Source organism: Nematostella vectensis, chromosome 3 (assembly GCF_932526225.1).
Source record: "Nematostella vectensis chromosome 3, jaNemVect1.1, whole genome shotgun sequence".
NCBI lineage: Eukaryota > Metazoa > Cnidaria > Anthozoa > Actiniaria > Edwardsiidae > Nematostella > Nematostella vectensis.
In genome coordinates, this window is record NC_064036.1 from 18,269,873 (window position 1) to 18,289,296 (window position 19,424).

The 19,424-nt window shown below is 38.5% G+C and overlaps 2 protein-coding genes and 3 long non-coding RNA genes across 6 annotated transcripts; 1 reads left to right on the forward strand and 4 right to left on the reverse strand.

The window, feature by feature from the left end:
- Positions 1-334: 334 nt before the first annotated feature.
- On the reverse strand, positions 335-4,928 carry LOC125561190. The gene is made up of 3 exons (XR_007307213.1): positions 4,762-4,928; positions 3,785-3,859; positions 335-1,202 (listed from the first exon to the last, which is right to left on the reverse strand). It is a non-coding gene; the product is annotated as an uncharacterized LOC125561190 (long non-coding RNA).
- A 749-nt stretch (positions 4,929-5,677) lies between these two features.
- On the reverse strand, positions 5,678-7,437 carry LOC5509357 (uncharacterized oxidoreductase YrbE). Its single transcript, XM_001629827.3, has 2 exons — positions 7,101-7,437; positions 5,678-6,617 (listed from the first exon to the last, which is right to left on the reverse strand). Exons 1-2 carry the CDS (start codon positions 7,435-7,437, stop codon positions 5,932-5,934), a joined length of 1,023 nt encoding a protein of 340 aa, XP_001629877.1. The 3' UTR covers positions 5,678-5,931.
- A 284-nt stretch (positions 7,438-7,721) lies between these two features.
- Positions 7,722-13,216, forward strand: LOC116616244. Its single transcript, XR_007307214.1, has 2 exons — positions 7,722-7,855; positions 11,915-13,216. It is a non-coding gene; the product is annotated as an uncharacterized LOC116616244 (long non-coding RNA).
- On the reverse strand, positions 10,256-16,435 carry LOC5509356 (tRNA (cytosine(72)-C(5))-methyltransferase NSUN6). Of its 2 annotated transcripts, none has more exons than XM_032378275.2 (10): positions 16,299-16,435; positions 15,544-15,687; positions 14,650-14,848; positions 13,707-13,821; positions 13,457-13,617; positions 12,908-12,948; positions 12,006-12,150; positions 11,418-11,578; positions 10,824-10,949; positions 10,256-10,459 (listed from the first exon to the last, which is right to left on the reverse strand). In XM_032378275.2, the coding sequence occupies exons 1-10, from the start codon at positions 16,371-16,373 to the stop codon at positions 10,304-10,306; spliced, it is 1,323 nt and encodes a 440-aa protein (XP_032234166.1). In that variant the 5' UTR covers positions 16,374-16,435; the 3' UTR covers positions 10,256-10,303. The 2 variants fall into 2 exon arrangements, with proteins under 2 accessions (XP_032234166.1, XP_032234165.1); XM_032378274.2 differs by having other exon boundaries at positions 13,707-13,863.
- Positions 16,436-16,627: 192 nt separating this feature from the next.
- On the reverse strand, positions 16,628-18,309 carry LOC125561267. Its single transcript, XR_007307300.1, has 2 exons — positions 17,582-18,309; positions 16,628-16,780 (listed from the first exon to the last, which is right to left on the reverse strand). It is a non-coding gene; the product is annotated as an uncharacterized LOC125561267 (long non-coding RNA).
- Between the last annotated feature and the right edge of the window lie 1,115 nt (positions 18,310-19,424).

The following is a 19,424-nucleotide window of genomic DNA, read 5'->3' on the forward strand; positions in this document are numbered from 1 at the left end:
TGCACCCACCCTTTGGCCAGTTGTTTTTAGAAACCCTGGATCCACCCATACCAGCTCCTCAAAAATGAATGCAATGGAGGAAAATACTAAATTACTGAAAGTTCTTTAATTTCAAACCAAACCATGTTCATTGACTTATATTTGGGGTAGAGAGGAATAAATAAACAAATAAACAGAAGGTCAATGGGGAGTTGAAAGGGAGAAATGTGACTCTATTTGAAAAAATGTGAATCTACTTAAAAAAATATAAATGCAAAATGCAATAATAGCTTGACTGAGCACTTTCCTAACATTTTCCCCTTTCCCTATTACCTTTAGGTTTGATATAAAACTGTTTTCTTTATAGATTTATTATTGAAAAAGCACAAGTTTGTTATCTTTATTTAATTTATTAAGTAAGTACCTTGCCCTAATAAAAAACCCTTTTATAGAAGTTCCATTCATGTACACTACTACACTAGCACTAGGTAAATTCTGACCGGCTTTGCCCTTGCAAAGAAACAAATAATGGCTGAAACAGCATTCCAAAGATAAAATGATATAGTTAGATACACTTCAGGTGCCACTTACTAGTGATACTCCATCACAAAGGAAATTAAAATCCACAAATATACCTCAGTCATGCATTACATATTGGTGAACCACCCTTTAGCATGGTGGCCTGCTGTTTTTATTTTATTTTATAGAAACCCTGCAACTGGATCCACACATGCTAATGCTACAACAAAATTAAATGCAATCAAATGGAGGAGAACAAATTGACTTGGGAAGCAAATTAAAAACCAATCCTTGATATTCCTGATTAGTGCTAAATATAAATGTCTAATTTCAAACCTAACCTATTTTTATTTATTCAGGGTGCAGAGGGGAAAACAGCAAATAATTATCAATTGCATATAAAAATAGTCAATAGAGAGAGAAAAAAGAAACTGGGACTATATTTTTGATAAAAACTTTAACACTATTGCAACAACTTGATTGACCACTCTCCCATCATTTCCCCTTCCCTCATTATCTTCTGGTTGATAAAAAATGTTTGACAGATTTACAGTATCATTGACACAAAGTATCTTGCTCTAAAAACCCTATTACACTTATACTGCTGTATCAAAGTAAGAAAGCCCGGCTACATTTGCCTATTCTTATGTCTTCCAGCCTTTAGCATCAAGCATGACCGTCAGGTAGTCCTTGGCTGGTTTAACCTAAATAAAAGTGAAACCAATTAACTTGGGTATTTGTTTTTCTTTCAAATTAATATTTTTATCATCCCATATAACCTTACTAATTTTCCATAACTATTTGAATAAAAACAAATAAACACATTAGATAGTATGCAAGATGCAGACAATATAAGCTTGAGCAAAAAAAATATAGGTTGCATTTTTGGTTTTTATTTTCGATGAAAAAATTCACTTGTAACTGTAAAGTATTTATGATAATGTTGAAAAAGTTGCTGTATCTTCAAAAAGACTAAATACACAGGATATAAAGACAAGAAAGGTCTTCTTTAGCAATATGTGACAGGATTATATTTGTCAACGCTGTCAATAAAGTAAAGAGAGAACGAAGAATATCAAAGGATGTTGTTATGCTCAAATTGCTTGTTAGAACACGGATTCTTATTTTTAATGCTCGGTTACTGTAAGCTGAGTTGCATTATACCAAGGTAAATTAATATACATAAATAAATAAGACTAAAACAGTACATTATAATAATTTATACAGCTCTATTTCGAAACTAAGGTCTTAAATGAAAGTAATGAACTGGCACTAGCGGTGTGTGCTGGAAGGCTGTTCCAATCTGGAATAGTGTTGGGGAAAAATGAAAACTTGTAAACATCTGTACTCTAAAAACATATGTATAAATCGAACAAGCGAAGTGTCATTGATACAGTAGCTAGACTACTACGTATTTCTGTCGTTAATTTTTTTCTTACCGTGAGGAATATACGCCTGAATTTATAGAACTTGTAAGTAAGTATTTACGAAGTTAACATTTTCATGGCGATTGTCAGTTGAATAAAAGCCATTCAAGTGCCAAGATTAATATATAGATTTAGGCACTGCCTAAAAGCGGAGACAGCATAAACACCTTTTGTGTTGACTGATCAAAGGTATTATTGGGGGATCTAGGATCCTGCTCTCTACTGAGATTTATTTATTGTACCAACCAAATGGATCCAGGCCTTATTCAATAATTCAAATTATGCAGTACATCAAAGTTAACAAACACAATTCCTGGTGTGGATATGGCTGTCAAAATTGTCAAGAGTCTAATGGTAAATTCTTATGTCCCATCATAGAAGTTCCATTATGAATATCTTTTTTTTTTAATCAAAACAATACTCCCACAAGTTTTGCCCTTGTGCAGAAAATGTCATGGACGTAACAGCATTCCAAAGATTCAAAATAATATATTTAGACTTTTAGATGCCATACTGTGATTTTTATGTATTGATTTAGTGGCGTTTCTCTCCTTCATTGGACCGAATATTCAGAAAAATGTCTGGAAATTAAAATCCAAAAAATATATCTACTTTCATGCATTACATATTGGTGCAACCCACTTTACCATATAGTGGCCTTGTTGTTGGTGGCCTACTCCCAAATGAATGCAATGAAGAAAAAACAGATTGAAAATGCTAACTTCTAATTTCAAACCAAACCCTTTCATTGATCTATGTTTGGGGTAGAGAGGAATCAAAGAATATCAAATGACTAAAAAATAATCGATGGGAGAGGAGAGAAAAAGTGAATTGACTCAAATTGAAAGGTTTGGTGAAAAAAATATAACAGTAATGAAAATAAATTGATTGAGCATTTCTTGACATTTCACCTTTCCCATTATCTTAACCCTTTCACCACCACAGGCCTCTAAAGAGGCCATGTCTTTGCTATTCAAGCTATGTGAACAGAATTCTATTATTGAAAAAGAACAAGGTTGTTGCTAGTGTTATAAAGTTTAAGTATCTTGCCCTAAAAAACCCTTCCCCTTAATAAAAGTTCCATTAATGTACATTTGTAAAGCTACATTCTGACAAGCTTTGTTCTTGCGAAGAACAATGGATAAAACAGGATTTCAAAGATTTTAGATAAGATGCAATGCTGAAGATTTAATGTACCATTTTAAGTGATGATTTTCCATCCCCATGGGAATTAATATCTACAAATATACATCCAGTAATGCATTATATTTTGGTGTTTTGAGAAACCCTGGATCTAACTAAAATCAATGAAATAAATCTAAACATTTAAAATAAATGTAATGGGCAAGAGACTTGGAAAGAAAATCCTAAAAAGAACATATAAGTGAAATTAATAAATGAAAATTTCTAATTTAAAAATCAAATCTGTTCATTAATTTATTTTTGGTGTAGAGAAAAATAGCAAAGAGCATTAATTGCAATATCCCCTTTCACATTATCTTTATGTTGATAGAAAACTGTTTTCTTTACAGATTTATTATTTTAAAAAGCAAAATTTTGTTTTTAGTTTTATATTATATAAGTATCTTGTTCTAAAAAAACCCTATGAGTGTGTACTGCTGAAGCACATAGTAATGAACTAGTCATTTGCGCCCCCTCCCTTATGGTCCCGCAGAAGTCAGGGGTTAATGTGGGGTTTTAGACCACTTTTTAACCAGAATATGTCAAGAGGGGTGGTGGTATTGACTGTTTTTGACTCTTAACTTGGAAACAGGCTTTTATTAAAGTTTAATCCCCCACCCTTCCCTGGGACCATGGGTGTGGGGGTATCAAATGACTAGTGAATAAGAACATCCTACTGTTCTCCTCAAGACATGATTTTTAATTCTCATGTCTTCCAGTCTTTAGCATTCATCTTGGCCCTCAGGTAGTTCCTGGTTCATAAAAGAGTGAAAACAATTATTTATTATTTCTTTCAAAACATTCTTTTTATCAAGCCATTTATAATCTAACTAATTTTCCACAACTATTTGAAAAAAAATAAACACATGAGATGCAAGATGCAGACAATAACAACAATACATATTGAAAATAGGTTTTTTTTTAATCCTCGGTAAGGAAAATTTCTCTTGTAAGTTGAAAAAGCTGCTGTATCTTCTAAGGATATGTATCTTCTTAGCACAGGATATAAAGACAAGAACGGTCTTCTTTAGCAGTATTTGACAAATGCAACACGATATTGGTTAGCCTTTATGAAATATCTCAACACAATCAATCTGCCCTGAAGAAGTCTTATTAAAGACGAATTCCAGTTTTTGTTGTATTGTATTTTATTCAACACAATCAAGAATATAGATAAAACGAAGAATGTCAAAACAAAACCTGTTATGCTCAAATAATTTGATTATATACTCGCTAGTTATATACTCGCATTCTCAAAGCATACAAAAAGGACAACAAAAAGCCTAATAACTGTCATATTCTCAATAGACAATACAAATCGTCGTCCGAAACTCACCTTGCATTGTTTTTTTTTATCGTTTTCTTGTGGTTCTTTTCGCTTTTTAATCTCAACACAATCAATCTTCCCTGAAGAAGTCTTATTAAAGACGAAAATTTGGCAGAGTCGAATTCCAGTTTTTGTTGTATTGTATTTTATTCAACACAATCAAGAATATAGATAAAACGAAGAATGTCAAAACAAAAGCTGTTTTGCTCAAATAACTTGGTTACTAAGTTAAGTACTCGCATTCTCAAAGCATACAAAAAAGGACAACAAAAAGCCTAATAATGTCATATCCTCAACAGACAATACAAATCGTCGCCCGAAACTCACCTTGCATTGTTTTTTTTTGGTCGCTTTCTAGTGGTTGTGTTTGCTTTTTAATGTGAACTGTTACTTGCTTAAATTTACTAGCTAAAACCGGATAAATCTTGGCGTGAATGAATGTTAGTAGATCTCCTCTAGTTGACTTTATCCTTAAGTCACAAAATTTGAGGCAAAATAAATAATCATCGCATAATCGACAAGAACTTTTTCCCTTGCTCCGTGCTTGTATTTAGTCGCCATTTCGGGGCCGAGTGGGGCCTGGGAGTCGCGCGGCTGACTGACTGACTGGCTGGCTGACCGACTGGCTGGCTGGCTGGCTGACTGGCTGGCTGGCTGGCTGACTGGCTGGCTGGCTGGCAGGCTGGCGAGTGACACCACAGGGTACCCGCGCGATTACCACAAAAACCAAGTCGCATACCTATACCATATTTCTATGCCTATGGGGCTACGCGCGCGGCCTGCGGCCGCGCTTAGCTCCGCTATAAACCAATCGGAATTCAAGTAGATGGTATTTTAGCCAATCAAAACAAGGATAGATGACATTGATATGTCATCTTGACGTTATACTAAAGCTGGTACGGTGTTTTTGTTTGAGCGATTGGTTTTGGGAAAAAAGCGAACAAACGAGCATTATAAAAGCACAACAATAAATAAAAAAAAATGTCATATTCAAAATGCAAATCATCGTCAAAAACTCACCTTGGCAGTGTTTTTTTTGTCGCTTTATGTTTGTCGCCTGGTGGTTTGTTGTAAACCGTGATACCGTGATCTTTCTGCTAGCAAGGAACTCGTTAACACAAGTGAATTATTTTTATAGCTGAAAACAGATGATGGATGGATGGATTGTGACACACAGGGTACCCGCGCGATGACCACCAAAACCAAGTCGCATAGCTATACCATATTTCTATACCTCGCTGGCTCCGCTATTGACATTTTACTTAAAACTTTGTTTTTAAAAGCATCTTTAACAACCTCTCATCTCAAAGAAAAGATAAGAAGGCGAAACTCTTATCCTTGAATTCCCTCACAAGGAGCGTCACCTAATCCCTCAGATTTGTATTTCTGTTACTCACAATGAAGTGACAAGTCTTACAAGATATATCTCTGTAGTTCTGGAAATTCTGAAATTTCACCACTCGCAATGAAGTTACAAACAATATATTTTTAGTTCTCTCAGTTCTGGAATGTCATTACTCGCCCGGTGACAAGTGATTCCTGGCACGCCGTCGCCACTTCACTCGCTAGCAACACACTCTTCCTGGTCACCTCGCAAACCGCCTTGCCAAGTACGACATCGAGAAAGTGTTCCAACTCCCGTTCGTACGACTCTGCATATCGCTCAGCAAACGAGCCAAGAATGGGACTCTGGGTGTTACCAGCGCTAGTGAATACAGTTACCTCATTAGCGCGTTTGTTGCCGTTCTGTAGCATCCCACTTTCCCCAAGGACTTCCAAGCGCTGGTCGTAACCGCACGGGGAGCTGCGATCGAGATCAATCTGAGCTAGCGCTCCACTAGGAAACTTCAGAGTGATCACAACAGAGTCAACATCGCCTGCTTTCTTGATGTGTGGAACGAATGAGCTGCCAACTGCGTGGATTGTTAATGGCGCTTCTCCAGCGATGGTTAGAGTGACATCTAAGTCATGTACTGCACTATCGTGGAAAATTCCGCCAGACGACTTGACGTACTCGTATGAGGGTGGTGAAGCATCACGGCTTGTTTGCTTAATCATGTGAACCCTTCCTATCTTCCCGCCAAGGACAGATTTGATAATGCTCCTGATACCGGGATCGAAGCGTCGGTTGAAGGCGCAAAATAGCGGCAGGCCGGCCTTTTCCGCCTCATTGTAGCACAGTGCTGAGAGGAACAATACGTTGAATGTTAGCATCTCGAAAAAAGTATCAAAATAAGCATATCAAAAACTCCCGAAACCCTAGCTCACGGTGCGTGACGGGCAAGCAGTTTTGCATCACGGCTGTACTTGATGTCTGCTCTTGAGTGGTTTACCACGTAAAAGTACTTCCACATGTCACGCAACTAACCACGAATAAGAGTTTTCTTTTTTAAATTACAATTAATACACAAATAATAATGGATGATCTCTTGTTAAACATGTATTCCTAGAATCCTAGGGAGCAATACTGATAATTGGTTTCACTGTTATAACTGATGAAAGCTCAATTTGAGTAGCGCAATCTCTTATGTATACAAAAACAATGTGAGTGCACTTGAATAAAAGAAAAATGAGGCAATTTTGTAACAATCGTCGATTCTATCTTTATGCAACTCTCCAACACTAACTCAAAGAGTCGCCTGCCTAGCTATTGCATCGATTCTTACCGGTCCCATCGATACTTCTAGACAAAGGTTTCTCGCAAAACACTGCTTTTCCGGCTCTTAGCGCCATTAGAACACACTGCTCGTGAAGCGGAGTTGGCGTACAAACCAACACCGCCTTCACGGAGGGATCAGACAGAGCTACAGACGCCTCACAGAATTGAAGAACTTTTGCGTGTGTTTTTCTTTCTTGCAAATACTTTTCAGCTCTCAGAGTGTCTTCCTCAATGATGTATTTAAGTTCGGCACGGGAGTTTGCTATCAAATTCCCGGCATGTATCATCCCGGCCCGGCCGAGAGCGAACAGGGCAATTCCGACTCGCTCTGTGCTAGTCGCCATGATATTATAACGCTAGTCTATGCGTTATTTAGTAATATTTCATCCATGAATTAATCTGGAACACAAAGGAGCGCGTTTTAAGTATTCTTTCTTTCTAAACGTGAGCCCGCAATGTCAGCAGATGCAGATGCGTGGGAGATACTAAGAGCCAAACAGAATACGGCACGAAAGGTAATAAAACAGAAAGCTAAGGCGAATATTTGCAACGTGTCAAAGGCTATATGGACGGCGCATGCTAAAAGTCTAAATATTTAGAAAAGAATAGAACGCTCTCGTCTGGGGTTAAACTGTTAAAGACTCTGGAATCGCTGTGAAGTCCATCCTACAATAGACGATGATGACATAGTAGCTACTCGCACACTATTACCGTAGCTTCCGAAAAGAGACTTTTGTCTCGTGGTGTGAGAATTTGGTTCTGGTAAGCAGGAGCCCGGGCTTCTATTTGTAATATATTTTGTTGTTTTATTTTAGCACTAAGAGGCTTGCTAGAATGGTCTTGTGTGTTTATACGCGTTTGTGTTACTTTCACGATCGCCCTCGAGTGGAGGGTTATACACTGGTTTTTTTTTTTATAATAACGTCTAATTTTCAGTTGAGGCTGGGCCGTTCTTGTTTAATAAATACTTTGGAAATCTCTGGGACCTGTTATATTTACATTCTCTCCTGCTTGCTAAAATATTCTGGGGCAGTGACTCAGCATTTTCCGATGATATAATAATAAAATAAAAAAACCGTAGTGTTTTTATTTTAAGTAGTTACAACTATGATTTAATTAGATGTCTAAAAAGCTATGGATATGTAAAGAGATCCCTCCAGGCCCGTAGCCAGGATTTTGAGCGGGCTGGTTCGTTTTCTCATTTTAGCAGAAAAAATTTTCGGTATAGCCCTCTCCTCGCCTTATTACATTAGGCAATCAATACTTCAAATACATTCAATCCTATATTAACCCTATTCAGACCGGGCTTCCCCTGACCTGGGGGGGGGGGGGGGGGGCTCTTTCGGCCCCCCATCCGTAACTTTTGAACCATTGGAGCTATTATATTACCAAATTTTCAAAGAATCATTATCTGACAAAGAGGAACACAATGATATATTGTGTTGCCATAGCAACACAATACGACGTCATTATGACGTTATTTAAGGACATATGGTTATAAGTAGTCTATCTTTCGAAACCTTTGCATAGAACATCCAAAATCCGGGTATTCCTTGGTGTTACGGGAGCTTTGTTTTTGGTGCTCAAGGCCGTTGTACTCTATTTCATTGTCTCGTTCTAAGGTCTTTGTTTTTGGCTTTTGTTCTACTGTGTTTTTGGTGCTGGTGCTCCGTAACACCAAGAAACTACCCAAAATCCAAATAAGTTATCATAACCAGTTTGTATTTATAAAGCGACCGATATTCTTCAAATAAATTGTCTTTGTGACGTCAAGATAACGTCGCTTAAGTGAGCAGAATCATTCAATATTTCTGTGTATTCTGTTTATTTTTAGATGTGTATTTCTGTATGTCTTTTTTCGATACTCTTATTATCTGGCAGTAGACATATATTTTTAGTGACACTGTTTCTATGACAACAATATATGACACCTGTGACGTCATTGATTGCCATGGTACCTTTAATATAGCATAAGTTTGCAACTGGATTCTTAATTAAAGTAATAATTTAAGTATCTTTTCCAAAATTTTTTTTTTACTTTTTATTTAAAATAGAGGAATATAAAAAGCATTTTGCCAAATTTAGATGCTAGTTTAAAAAAAACAGCGATTTTTAGCTAATTATGTGACATCAGTATCCGCCATCTTGGATCCGCCATCTTGGATTTAATAAAAGTTATTTATTTTAATCAATAAAAACTGGGTGCCAAAATCTGAAGCTTTTTGACAATGTTTAATCTTCGTTTCAAGTTTTATTAATTTCTGGTGGATATAAATGTTGTTTTTATATTTCTACAAGCACTATTTCGAGGTCAAAAATTGACAAAAAAACACACCACCCTTCCCCCTGAAATAGAGTTGTAAATTTGTATTGTGTTTTCTTCAAAACTTGGTATAAAACGTTTAAATGACATGGATTTACGTTGAGCATGTCGTATTAATAGTTGATCTTAACGACTAAACGCGTTTCGCTTAATTTTCATTAAACCTATGTCTCAAAACTTGGTTGCTATGGTTACCAGGGTACACATATCAAACTTTTGTTGATACCAAACTGATCCCAGATAAATTTTAGGAAAATTCATCAAATTTCAATGCTCTAGCCCAACTAGTTAAAAAAATATTACAGATCAAAGGTGCTGGAGGCCTCAAAAGCCACCCCCCCCGGTCTGAATTTATAGTCATTTTAAAGACATATTGATGTGCATGATATATACAGCCAAACGTTATATATTTTTTTTAACTCTGAGCGGACCTTCAAGCCGGTTGGGGGGGGGGGGGGGTGCTCGTCCAAACCCCCAAACACCCCTGGCTACGGGCCTGCTCTTGCAAGTTAATTAACTAAGCACGATTAGACATCCAGCCACCGGTCAAGACTAGAACGAGTCCGCATGATGCTTTAGATCTGGACTCATTCTAGTCCCCAACAATTATGTTGTTATAGCATTAGATATGAAGGCGATAGTGTGAGGAGGGGGATCGTATACAGAAAAAACCCCTGTTGCCCCCCTCCCCTCCAGATATTTTCGGTAGACAGGGGAAAGGTTAGTCGCTTGCGCCGCCTAGCGTGACGAGTCCAGAACGGCTGCGAGGGAGACTAGGGAAAGGTGAGATGATAATAATAAGACATATTTTTACATTCTAAGATTACCATCACAAAATCAACAATGACCAAAAGCTTTGCTACACCTACAACACTTGATAGACGTAACTAAGACTTTACAAACTTCGCGATAAAGAAGCCTATTGTATCGACGTCACAACAGGGCTCAACACTAGATCGAGTCGGGTCAAACCTCTGTACCAGGCCACGATCATGGTCAGACAAACCGCAATCTGGGAACCCTGGACCGCCAAGGTGAGGAACCTAGACGAAGAGAGAAACCCTTGAACACCACAAGGTAAAAATCAAATACTAGACGAAGAGATCAACCCTTAAACACCACAAGGTAAAAATCAAATAACAAAGGTGTGTCGGTAGATCGTATTCATCTTCTTCATCAGGTACAGTACACTGTGAATGTAATGTAACCAGAGGGCGAAGGGCGGTTACGGAAGAAACAAAGGAAGGAGAAACACCTCAAGGTTCTGTAGCTAGGTTATTTCCATATTCAAGTGAACCAATAAGGTCTGTGTATGCTTTACAGTCTACCAAAAAACTTCTGGTGCTCTTTTTGCAAACAATCCAGAGACCCAAAAATCAGGAACGCATAGTATTGTATATGGTATACCTGTGGGACAAGCCTGAGGCCTGGGAATGAGCGTAGTGCCCAGGCTACCTGCTTCTCATTCTCCTCGGGTGTTATGGTACAAGTGGAGTACACTAGGGTGCCACCTGGCCTCAGTAATCCGACCGCCTGGGAAAACATGTAGATAGAAACATGGTCATGGCAACTGTATAATAATATGACCTCCCCTGGAAACACACATAAATAGAAAGATGGTCATGGCAACTGTATAATATGACCACCTGGGAAAACATGTAAATAGAAACATGGTCATGCCAACTGTATAATATGACCACCTGGGGACACATGTAAATAGAAACATGGTCATGCCAACTGTATAATCCGACACCTTGGAATACATGTAAATAGAAACATGGTCATGGCAACTGTATAATATGACCACCTGGGAACACACATAAATAGAAACATGGTCATGGCAACTGTATAATATGACCACCTGGGAACACACATAAATAGAAACATGGTCATGCCAACTGTATAAGATGATGCCTGGGAACACACATGAGTAGAACTATGGTCCTATTTTTTTTCCAAAGCCACAAATAACAGCAAGACAAACAAAGTTAATATACTCACAGATGAGAAAATCTTTCGTTGCAACTTTGGGAAAGATTGAAGTTCCTTTAGTTTCATATGCACTACTGACTGAGGTCGCTGACCAAGGGCACTGCAAGGGGCGTCCAGTAAAATTCGGTCAAATGCCTCAGGGGGGTATGGTGGGGAGGTAGTTGAGACATCTACATAAGTCAGGGATAGCTTACTTTTAGTCATCAAGTAGCTATAACCCCCAAGTGACCAAGAAGTATGATTATTATATTTATTTTATATATTGATTTAATATATTAATTATAGCATTATTGAATGCTCTCTTGATATTTTCAACATTCTTTGGCATTCTTGAATGTGAATTCAGGATACTAGTGTTAAATTAGCATTCCAGATTCCACAAGCATGGTGTCCAAGTCTTAATTCTTATGGATCACTTGTCACGAATTTTTGAATTATTACAGTAGTGCCTTCCGACTTCGGGAAGACGGTTTAGCCTTGAACCGACTGTTTTATTTGCATTCCAGATTCTACAAGTATGGTGTCCAAGTCTTAATTCTTATGGATTATGGATCACTTGTCATGAATTATTGAATTATCACAGTAGTGCCTACTGACCTCGGGAAGACGGTGCAGCCTTGGTGTCAAGTGCCTTCGATGCGTCAATCACATGAGTCTTTACAATGGACACTTTCTGCATTTCACAGTTCGCTATGATCTTCTGTATTTTAGGTTGACTCTTGTCAAATGCTACAATCAAACCCTACAGAAAGATGACTATGTATGTGCTGTTGGATGATGCACAGTTCCTTAAGTCATAAAGTACAGAGACATAACAAGGATACCATACATGTAAAGGGCGATTTAGACGCTACGACTCTCGCCTACAACCATTGCATTCGACACGCTCGCATCAGCATACAACTCAAGTCGCAAAGTCTAAATCAGCTCTACAACTCCGCTACCACATGAGCGTACAACACGAAAAAGTTGTAAGAGTCTTGCAACAAAAACTTCACAACTTTCTGTCCATATTTGGTAAAATTAAGAAAACATTGAGGCGAATTGTCCTTTTAGGGCGAGAGACGGGGGGCAATGACTGTTTTGGTTTGCAAATATGGTGAAAATCCATACTAAGATATTGTCTGCAATCACATGGATCTTTGGCCAAACGTACCTCCTCCAAGATTAAACAATACTACCCATTCTGTCAGCCATTCCTTCTCCCGCCCCTTCGTCTTTTTCCATTTGTTTAAGGCATAAAATTGCAGCAGCAAGTGCCGCAGATTTAACAGGGTGTCTGTCCGCCATGTTTTTTGTTGTTGGTCCCAGTTCTCGACGAGTAAAAAAGCGCAAAAGTCTTACGCGATTTTCTCGAGACGTAAGCGAAAAGTCCTTTTTCAAATGGTATCTATGATTCTGTACCCCCCTTAGCCAATCAGGGGATGTGCCTGTCTAAGGCAAGGTGTTAGAAAACAAAGCTAACATCACATTTTTGACCATTCATGATGTGAGCTGACCTTGTTCTTCATTAGGGCAGCAATATGGCATGTCTTTCCTCCTAAAAATTAAATATTGATATGTTTATTTATTGAGATTCATTTATAAAAAAAATAATTTATCTATTTTAAAATTTGTAAAAAAAATTAACAATAAATGTCAGTGGAAAAGAGTTGCATTTTTTGTAGTGTTTATGTTCTATAGATTAACCTTAAATAAGTTGAAGCCCTAAAAATAAGAACTTTGTGAGTCAAAAAAGCCTAAAAATAAGAACTTTGTGAGTCATAGTTTAAAACCGGGGAAAAAATAATCAGTGCTGTTCAACAGAAGTTGTGTTTTCATTGTAAATTGAGCCTTCCTCCCCCCCTTAAAGTCAAAGCTACACTTATTGTAGTTTTTTAAAAGCAATTTATGAAAAAATAATAGGCTAGATATATAGCAGCTCACAGCTGCCTGGGAACAAAAATACAAAGTTTTCTATAGCCATGTTCCTGACATGAACAAAGGGCTACCACCCTTACACTCCTTTTATTCCCAATAGCTCTTTCCTCCAGGCAATCGGCTCTTACCTGGCGCGGCACACATGTCAAGTACACTCTCCCCTGACTGAGGACCCAGAATGTGCCCAACTACAGCTGACGGCAGGTTTTGCAGGAAAAGAACATCAGTCAAGACACCACTCAGCGATGGACAGTCGTACAAGGGCTGGCACATCCTTACAGCAATGCCACTTAAAAAAAAAGTTTTTATCTACTCAGCCAAGTACCTTACAATAGCCTCAAACACCTGATATTAATAAACAACCAATATTAGCTATACCTGAGTTTGCCATTTGTACAGAATATGTCGCTTCTAGACATCACAGCCTTGCCATTCCCTACGAACAGTGTGCTGCCATTGTATGGCTTAGAGCAACCTCTTCTGCACTGCTTGTCTAAATCAGCAAAAACTGAAACATCATCCTCACTTTGAATGCCTAGGGATATGACAAAAAATTTCGTCTTGGGTTGCTTAATGACATAGCCGAACCCCCACAGCAATTTTAAAAATTAATTTTTTGTTCTGCTTATTTTCCCAAACCAAGGGTAGTCAGAGGGGGCAAGCAGTAGCAGGGGGGGGTAACTTTTGGCACATTTGCAATTATCCACATTATTATTTCTCCGTTCTTTAGTAGGTCCCCAGTATAACTGCATGAATACTTTTCAGAAGGTTCAGAATACCGGAGGGGATGTTAGGGATTGCGGTATTGGCTTTTTTGGTATGATATTGCGGGAAAGAGCCAAAAACATGCATGATGTGGTATGTCAAAACACTGCATGTTGTGAGATTTTGTTTTTAACAGCGGTATTGCGGTAAAACATTAAATATTGCAGTGTTATGGTGTTAATTAGTCCTGCGGTTTGGTATGATGGGAAATGTTGGGGTGTCGTGCATGATCTTCAAAATCTCGCCCTTCTGTGTGGTATGCAATATTTCAAAAATATTTTTGTTGTATTTTTGAAAATTTTTGTGTGGTATTGCGGTAATTAAACCCCCAACATCCCCCCCCTAATACCAACTAGCCAAATTTTTCTTTTATCAAAAAGTATGGCATTTTTATCTGGCCTATGACTCAACACAATACCTTGTTCTGTCAATGGCCATAAACAAAATAATATTCCTATTCTATTTGTAGATAACATTTTTTTCTAAATAACTATGTATTTCATGTTATTTCTTATAACAAAATATATATTTCTATTGTAAATCAAAAGTTCCTCACCAGGATGGGCCCCTATGACACCTGGTGCAAATACATCTGCACCCCGCAACACTGCAGTGCCGCAATGGGTGTCCACAATTATTTGCTTGGTGTGCTTGGGGAGGTCAAGGTGTGGTCCAGATCCCTTGATAACCAGGACATCAGGTAAGCTGTGATGGACGGTCACCTCTAAACATGGCCTTTCCCTCTCAGAGTATTGCTAAGAAAGCAATTCAACAAACAAAAACTGTAAGATCACAATTAACTAACATTTTGGTGTCTACAAGGTAATAAGTCACTACAAAAGATGAATAGCATTGATTGTACATGCTGTAAAATAAAAAAGAAATAAAACATAGCATTGTTTTGCTTTCCCATTTATGTGAGGGAATATTTAGGGTCAGACTGCAAGGAGTAGAGTATACAGAATTTTATAAAGGGGGGTGGATAAGAGGCATCTGTTTGGGCATACAGTGTGTGGCATTTGTCTGACAAGTTTACTATTTTTACAAAACAAAGAGACATTACTTTTACATTTTAAACTCAAAATGGGTGGGTGGATGGGGATGGGGAGTGGATCTAGCCTCCAAGCAGCTGGATTACAGGCCCAATCCACCAGTAGTAGCCACAGCTGTTAACCCAGCTTGGACAGAAATCGGGTGAAATCAGGTGAAATACAGTAGATATGTGAAAAAATAGAGCCAATGGGGTTGAATACAGAGAATGTATGAATATTCTCACAAAAATTAAGCTTGTTATGAGGTCCAAAATCTTGTGACACCTGTCTAATGCTGGTGAGTTGACAGCTATGAATACCCCACCATGGAATTCTCTGCCCTTACTATACTTTACACTCTTCCCAATATGTCTAAACACTTACTTTATACTGTAAGCTTCATTAAGTTGAATACAAACCTTAAGCAATGCTTGCTCGAGCTGTTCCTTGGCTTCAGATATGGTCACCAATAGCGTATTTACACGCACTGTTGTAAAAAGTGGTGGCTGACCAAGACATGATAGCAACCTATCAAATCCCTGGACTTCACTCTCACCAGGCGTCTATGGAAGAGAAAGAGGTTTACGCCAGTTCTGATAGGCCCATACGGTGATGTTACATGCGTCGTTTTTTCCACACAACGGCGTATTGTGGAAATAGAAAGCAAAAAGACGATGTGTGTAACATCACCCTCAGGCATGGGGGTGAGTGGAGTGTGCCAAGGAGTTTGAGAATATCATGTGGTGGATGCTAAAACTTGACGCAAGGATAGTGGGTATGTTGGACACAGTTACCTAAAAAAATTTTTTTTGCACAACTAGTGATCCTTAACAACTTTTAACAATTTTATATAACTGTTCAGCTGAATAAATGTAGATTATGAACTTTAGAACTGTAGATTTTTTCATACTTTTTGGTTATTGAGATTTCAGGCAAGCAATATAATACAGGGGCTTGTGGGTAAATTTGTCCTTAGCTTAAAAAAGTACAGTCTTTGATAAGTTGGTTTTGTTCTCTTAAAAAATGGCAATGCAGTTGTGGGCTTGTAGAGGAAAATAGTTAGAAACAAGTGTGTTTGAAACGAATGTGTACGTCACGTGTACAGCTTTTTAATTAACGTGAGCGTGTATCGGTGGAAAATGAATACGAATACAGACAATTGTAAAAATCTTACCTCTATCGAGCTGAGAGATTTTCTCAAATAGTCTTCTACTTCAGAAGGGAGGCGCAATTTAGGAAGACAATTCATAGAATAACCATTTTAAAACCACCGCGACAAAGACTACAAGATATGTTTTTATAACCCTCAAGGGACTGGTAACTACCACAGGTATCCCACAAACAGTTACAATCGACCGAAACGCGATCGCGATCGAACACAACCCCCATCACCTCCCACCACCACCCCCCTACCCCGTTTGAAAAGGTAAAAATCTCACTAAAAAAGCGTCAATCGCGCCTTAGTACTAGTGATATAGAGAGGAAGGACCAGAGAAAGGTTTCATTTCGTTCAATTTGTTTATTAGCAAAATATCTTATATACTACATATTTTCTAAGCCTATTGTTACATATTATTAAACGCGAACTTGATCATCTCCGTCATGTGATAGAAGATATTTCAAGGCCTCCTTGATTGCAAGATGACGGTTTTGTATCTGAAAACAAAGAGTACAAAAGCATGATTTCTAGGATTCCGCAATATTTCAGATAATAGTTATTTATTCCGCGCTGCTATTGTCCTTGGTCCTGATTGGCTTATGTAAGGACTTAACCGTTCTTCTGAGAAACTAAAAAATCATTACCAGTGCAAATGGCGAATGGTCAATAAAAAATGACATTTCTTTAAAATTTATGAAAACCATGCGGTTAGTTCATTTATTATCGTTCAGTCTTATAACTGTCATTTACCAACCGACTTTTTGGTTTGTTTAAATAGGTGTATGTAAAAAAATGCCAACAGCTAAGTTAGATTAGTACCTTAGAAACATCTTATGGTAGATTATTGGTAGAAGTACAGGTTTGAAGTACCTGGGGGGGGGGGGGGTGGGTGCAGGGGGTGAGAACGCACTCCTCCCCCCACACGACCGAAGGTCCACTTTCGGTTCTCAAATAGACGTGCTATTTGTAGACAAAACTATAAAGCATAAGCTAGATCACTCTGGTATGTAGCCAAATCCGACAATAAATGTCCCGTGGATATTCTCAAATAAAAGTCATAAAAAAATCCCTCTTTGTTCTTTAGGGAGTGGTCGGATTTTTATCAGAGAACTCCCCCCCGTAAAAAATAAAACTTTTTCGTATTCCGCGCCACCCCCCCCCCCCCCCCCCCCTAGAAAAATCCTGGGTATGGGCCTTAAGTAGAAGTTTAATGCAAACAAATAGATCATTTAGTCGAATTATTTTCCATCTTCAGTAAATGGAGATGGGATGAATCAATCCAGCACATTGTTACTGACCGTCTTGGCTCGTTTCTCGGCAAATTGCACCACACAGCCTTTTCTTCTGCTCCACCTGACACAACCTGAAGTAGCCATAAACCTATTGTGCAACATGTCACCCAGCCTGCTGTCACCTTCGCTTACACCTTGAGCGCGCGCTACCATGGCGAGAATCAACAGAGCGATGGTCACTTGAAACCTCATCCTGACTTTGAATGTCTATGCACAATGTGATCCGCTTATATCCTGCGATGCTAATGGGTCTATCTTTCAGCCTTTTGTCTTTTTGATATAAACGGTCGTCACTTAGATTGAAGTAAAACACTGCCCTTAATATACCAAGGACGCGAGATGGTGTTTTGTGGTTCTGGTCGTTTCCTGATGATGAAGTCGCGACGTTTATTATCATCACGTTAATGAGCTCTCATATCCAGAATTATTGGGGAAGTATAGACGCAAGCATAAAGGATAAGAAATGGGCTTTTGGCGACGCTTTGGAGACAGGCTTCTCGATCGAAATAGCTCATCGAACGGCCTGACACATTATGCTTGGATGCAACACCGTGCGTTTCAGGAGAAGACTCTTGTTGACAATTTTCGATAGTGTCAGCTACCTCGGGAAGTAGCTGCTATTATTTTAGAACAAGAGAGTATGGTGTCATCCGGGGGAGTCAAACGCCCAGGAATTTCCAGGGGGTGGGGGGAGGTAATCGTCCGGAGCGAAAAATCCGGAGGGTCTGGTTCGTGAGAAACGCGGGTCTTCAGAACCGAATACTCAAAAGTCCCCCCTTCTGTACATAATGAAGGCCGAATTATCCTTTGTAAGTCTATTAGACAATAAAATCTGCAAAAAACGGATAGATATTCGACGTCTTCTCGGAAAGGACGTTAAACCGTAGGTCCTGTCTCTCCAATACTACACTACACTAATCTGAACCAGTGAACCGGAGGGACGCTGAGGAATCAAATAGAAACCCTGGCAGTGACAAAACCTGACACCTGACAGTGACAAAACTTACATTACTAGAACGATTTCACGTAACCGCTTTTTACATGCTAATGAGTAAACTAACATGTTAATGAGGCACACGCGCGGCACATGCGAAACATCTTAAAACAAGCATTGGTAGCTCCACAGCCATCAACATCTACCTCAAAGCCCATTTATGTCGGCGCACAGTCGGAGATAGTAAGGCAACAAATGCGTTATGCGAACAAGCAGACGCCTGCACAAAAAAAGTCGAGTACAAATTAACGACCGCATTCGCAGGATTCTCCTCTGAGAACGAAAATAAATCGGAACCAAAATCCAAGAAAAAAAAGACGGGCAAGGGAAGCACAAGAAGCTCACACAGCTATGTGTTTAAAGGCCATGGAAACTGGTAAAGTTAACGATCTCGTAAATAAGGTTGAAAAGCAGTTTGACAAGTAGTTCACACAAGTTAGGAACTCTGACTCTCTCAATTGTTTTGTTTGCGTAAATTTCTATGGACGGGAAAATAAAATTGCCTAGAATGGACTACAACCACTTTTTTACGGTTGATCCAATTTGATGTATCACCGCTTCAACATTTTCACCGGGTTGTGAAATGTTTGAGAATAAAAGAGAACTGAAATGAAATATTTGTTTTTTGTCAATACTCTCCCAAGGGTGAACCTACCGCGCACGTGCCTCATTAACATGTTAGTTTTCTCATTAGCATGTTAAAAGCGGTTATGTGAAATCGTTCTACTAACACACAATTATGATTGTCTGTTAATAAGGATGAGATATCCTAGCATGTAAAGCGCTTAGAGCTGTACGGAATAAGCGCTTTTATATCAAATAAAATACTGACTTAAACTATCTTTTAGGGGCTTT

What these genes read in the sequence shown, in the direction of transcription:
- LOC5509357 (XM_001629827.3), bottom strand. Translation starts at nt 7,437, where the DNA reads ATGGCGACTAGCACAGAGCGAGTCGGAATTGCCCTGTTCGCTCTCGGC. An exon ending in TAGAAGTATCGATGGGACCG is followed by an intron (nt 6,618 to 7,100) that starts GTAAGAATCGAT and finishes TGTTCCTCTCAG; the next exon opens with CACTGTGCTACAATGAGGCG.
- LOC5509356 (XM_032378274.2), bottom strand. Translation starts at nt 16,373, where the DNA reads ATGAATTGTCTTCCTAAATTGCGCCTCCCTTCTGAAGTAGAAGACTAT. An exon ending in GGCTGCACCGTCTTCCCGAG is followed by an intron (nt 11,579 to 12,005) that starts GTCAGTAGGCAC and finishes TGACTTATGTAG; the next exon opens with ATGTCTCAACTACCTCCCCA. An exon ending in AACGAAAGATTTTCTCATCT is followed by an intron (nt 10,950 to 11,417) that starts GTGAGTATATTA and finishes ATGTTTTCCCAG; the next exon opens with GCGGTCGGATTACTGAGGCC.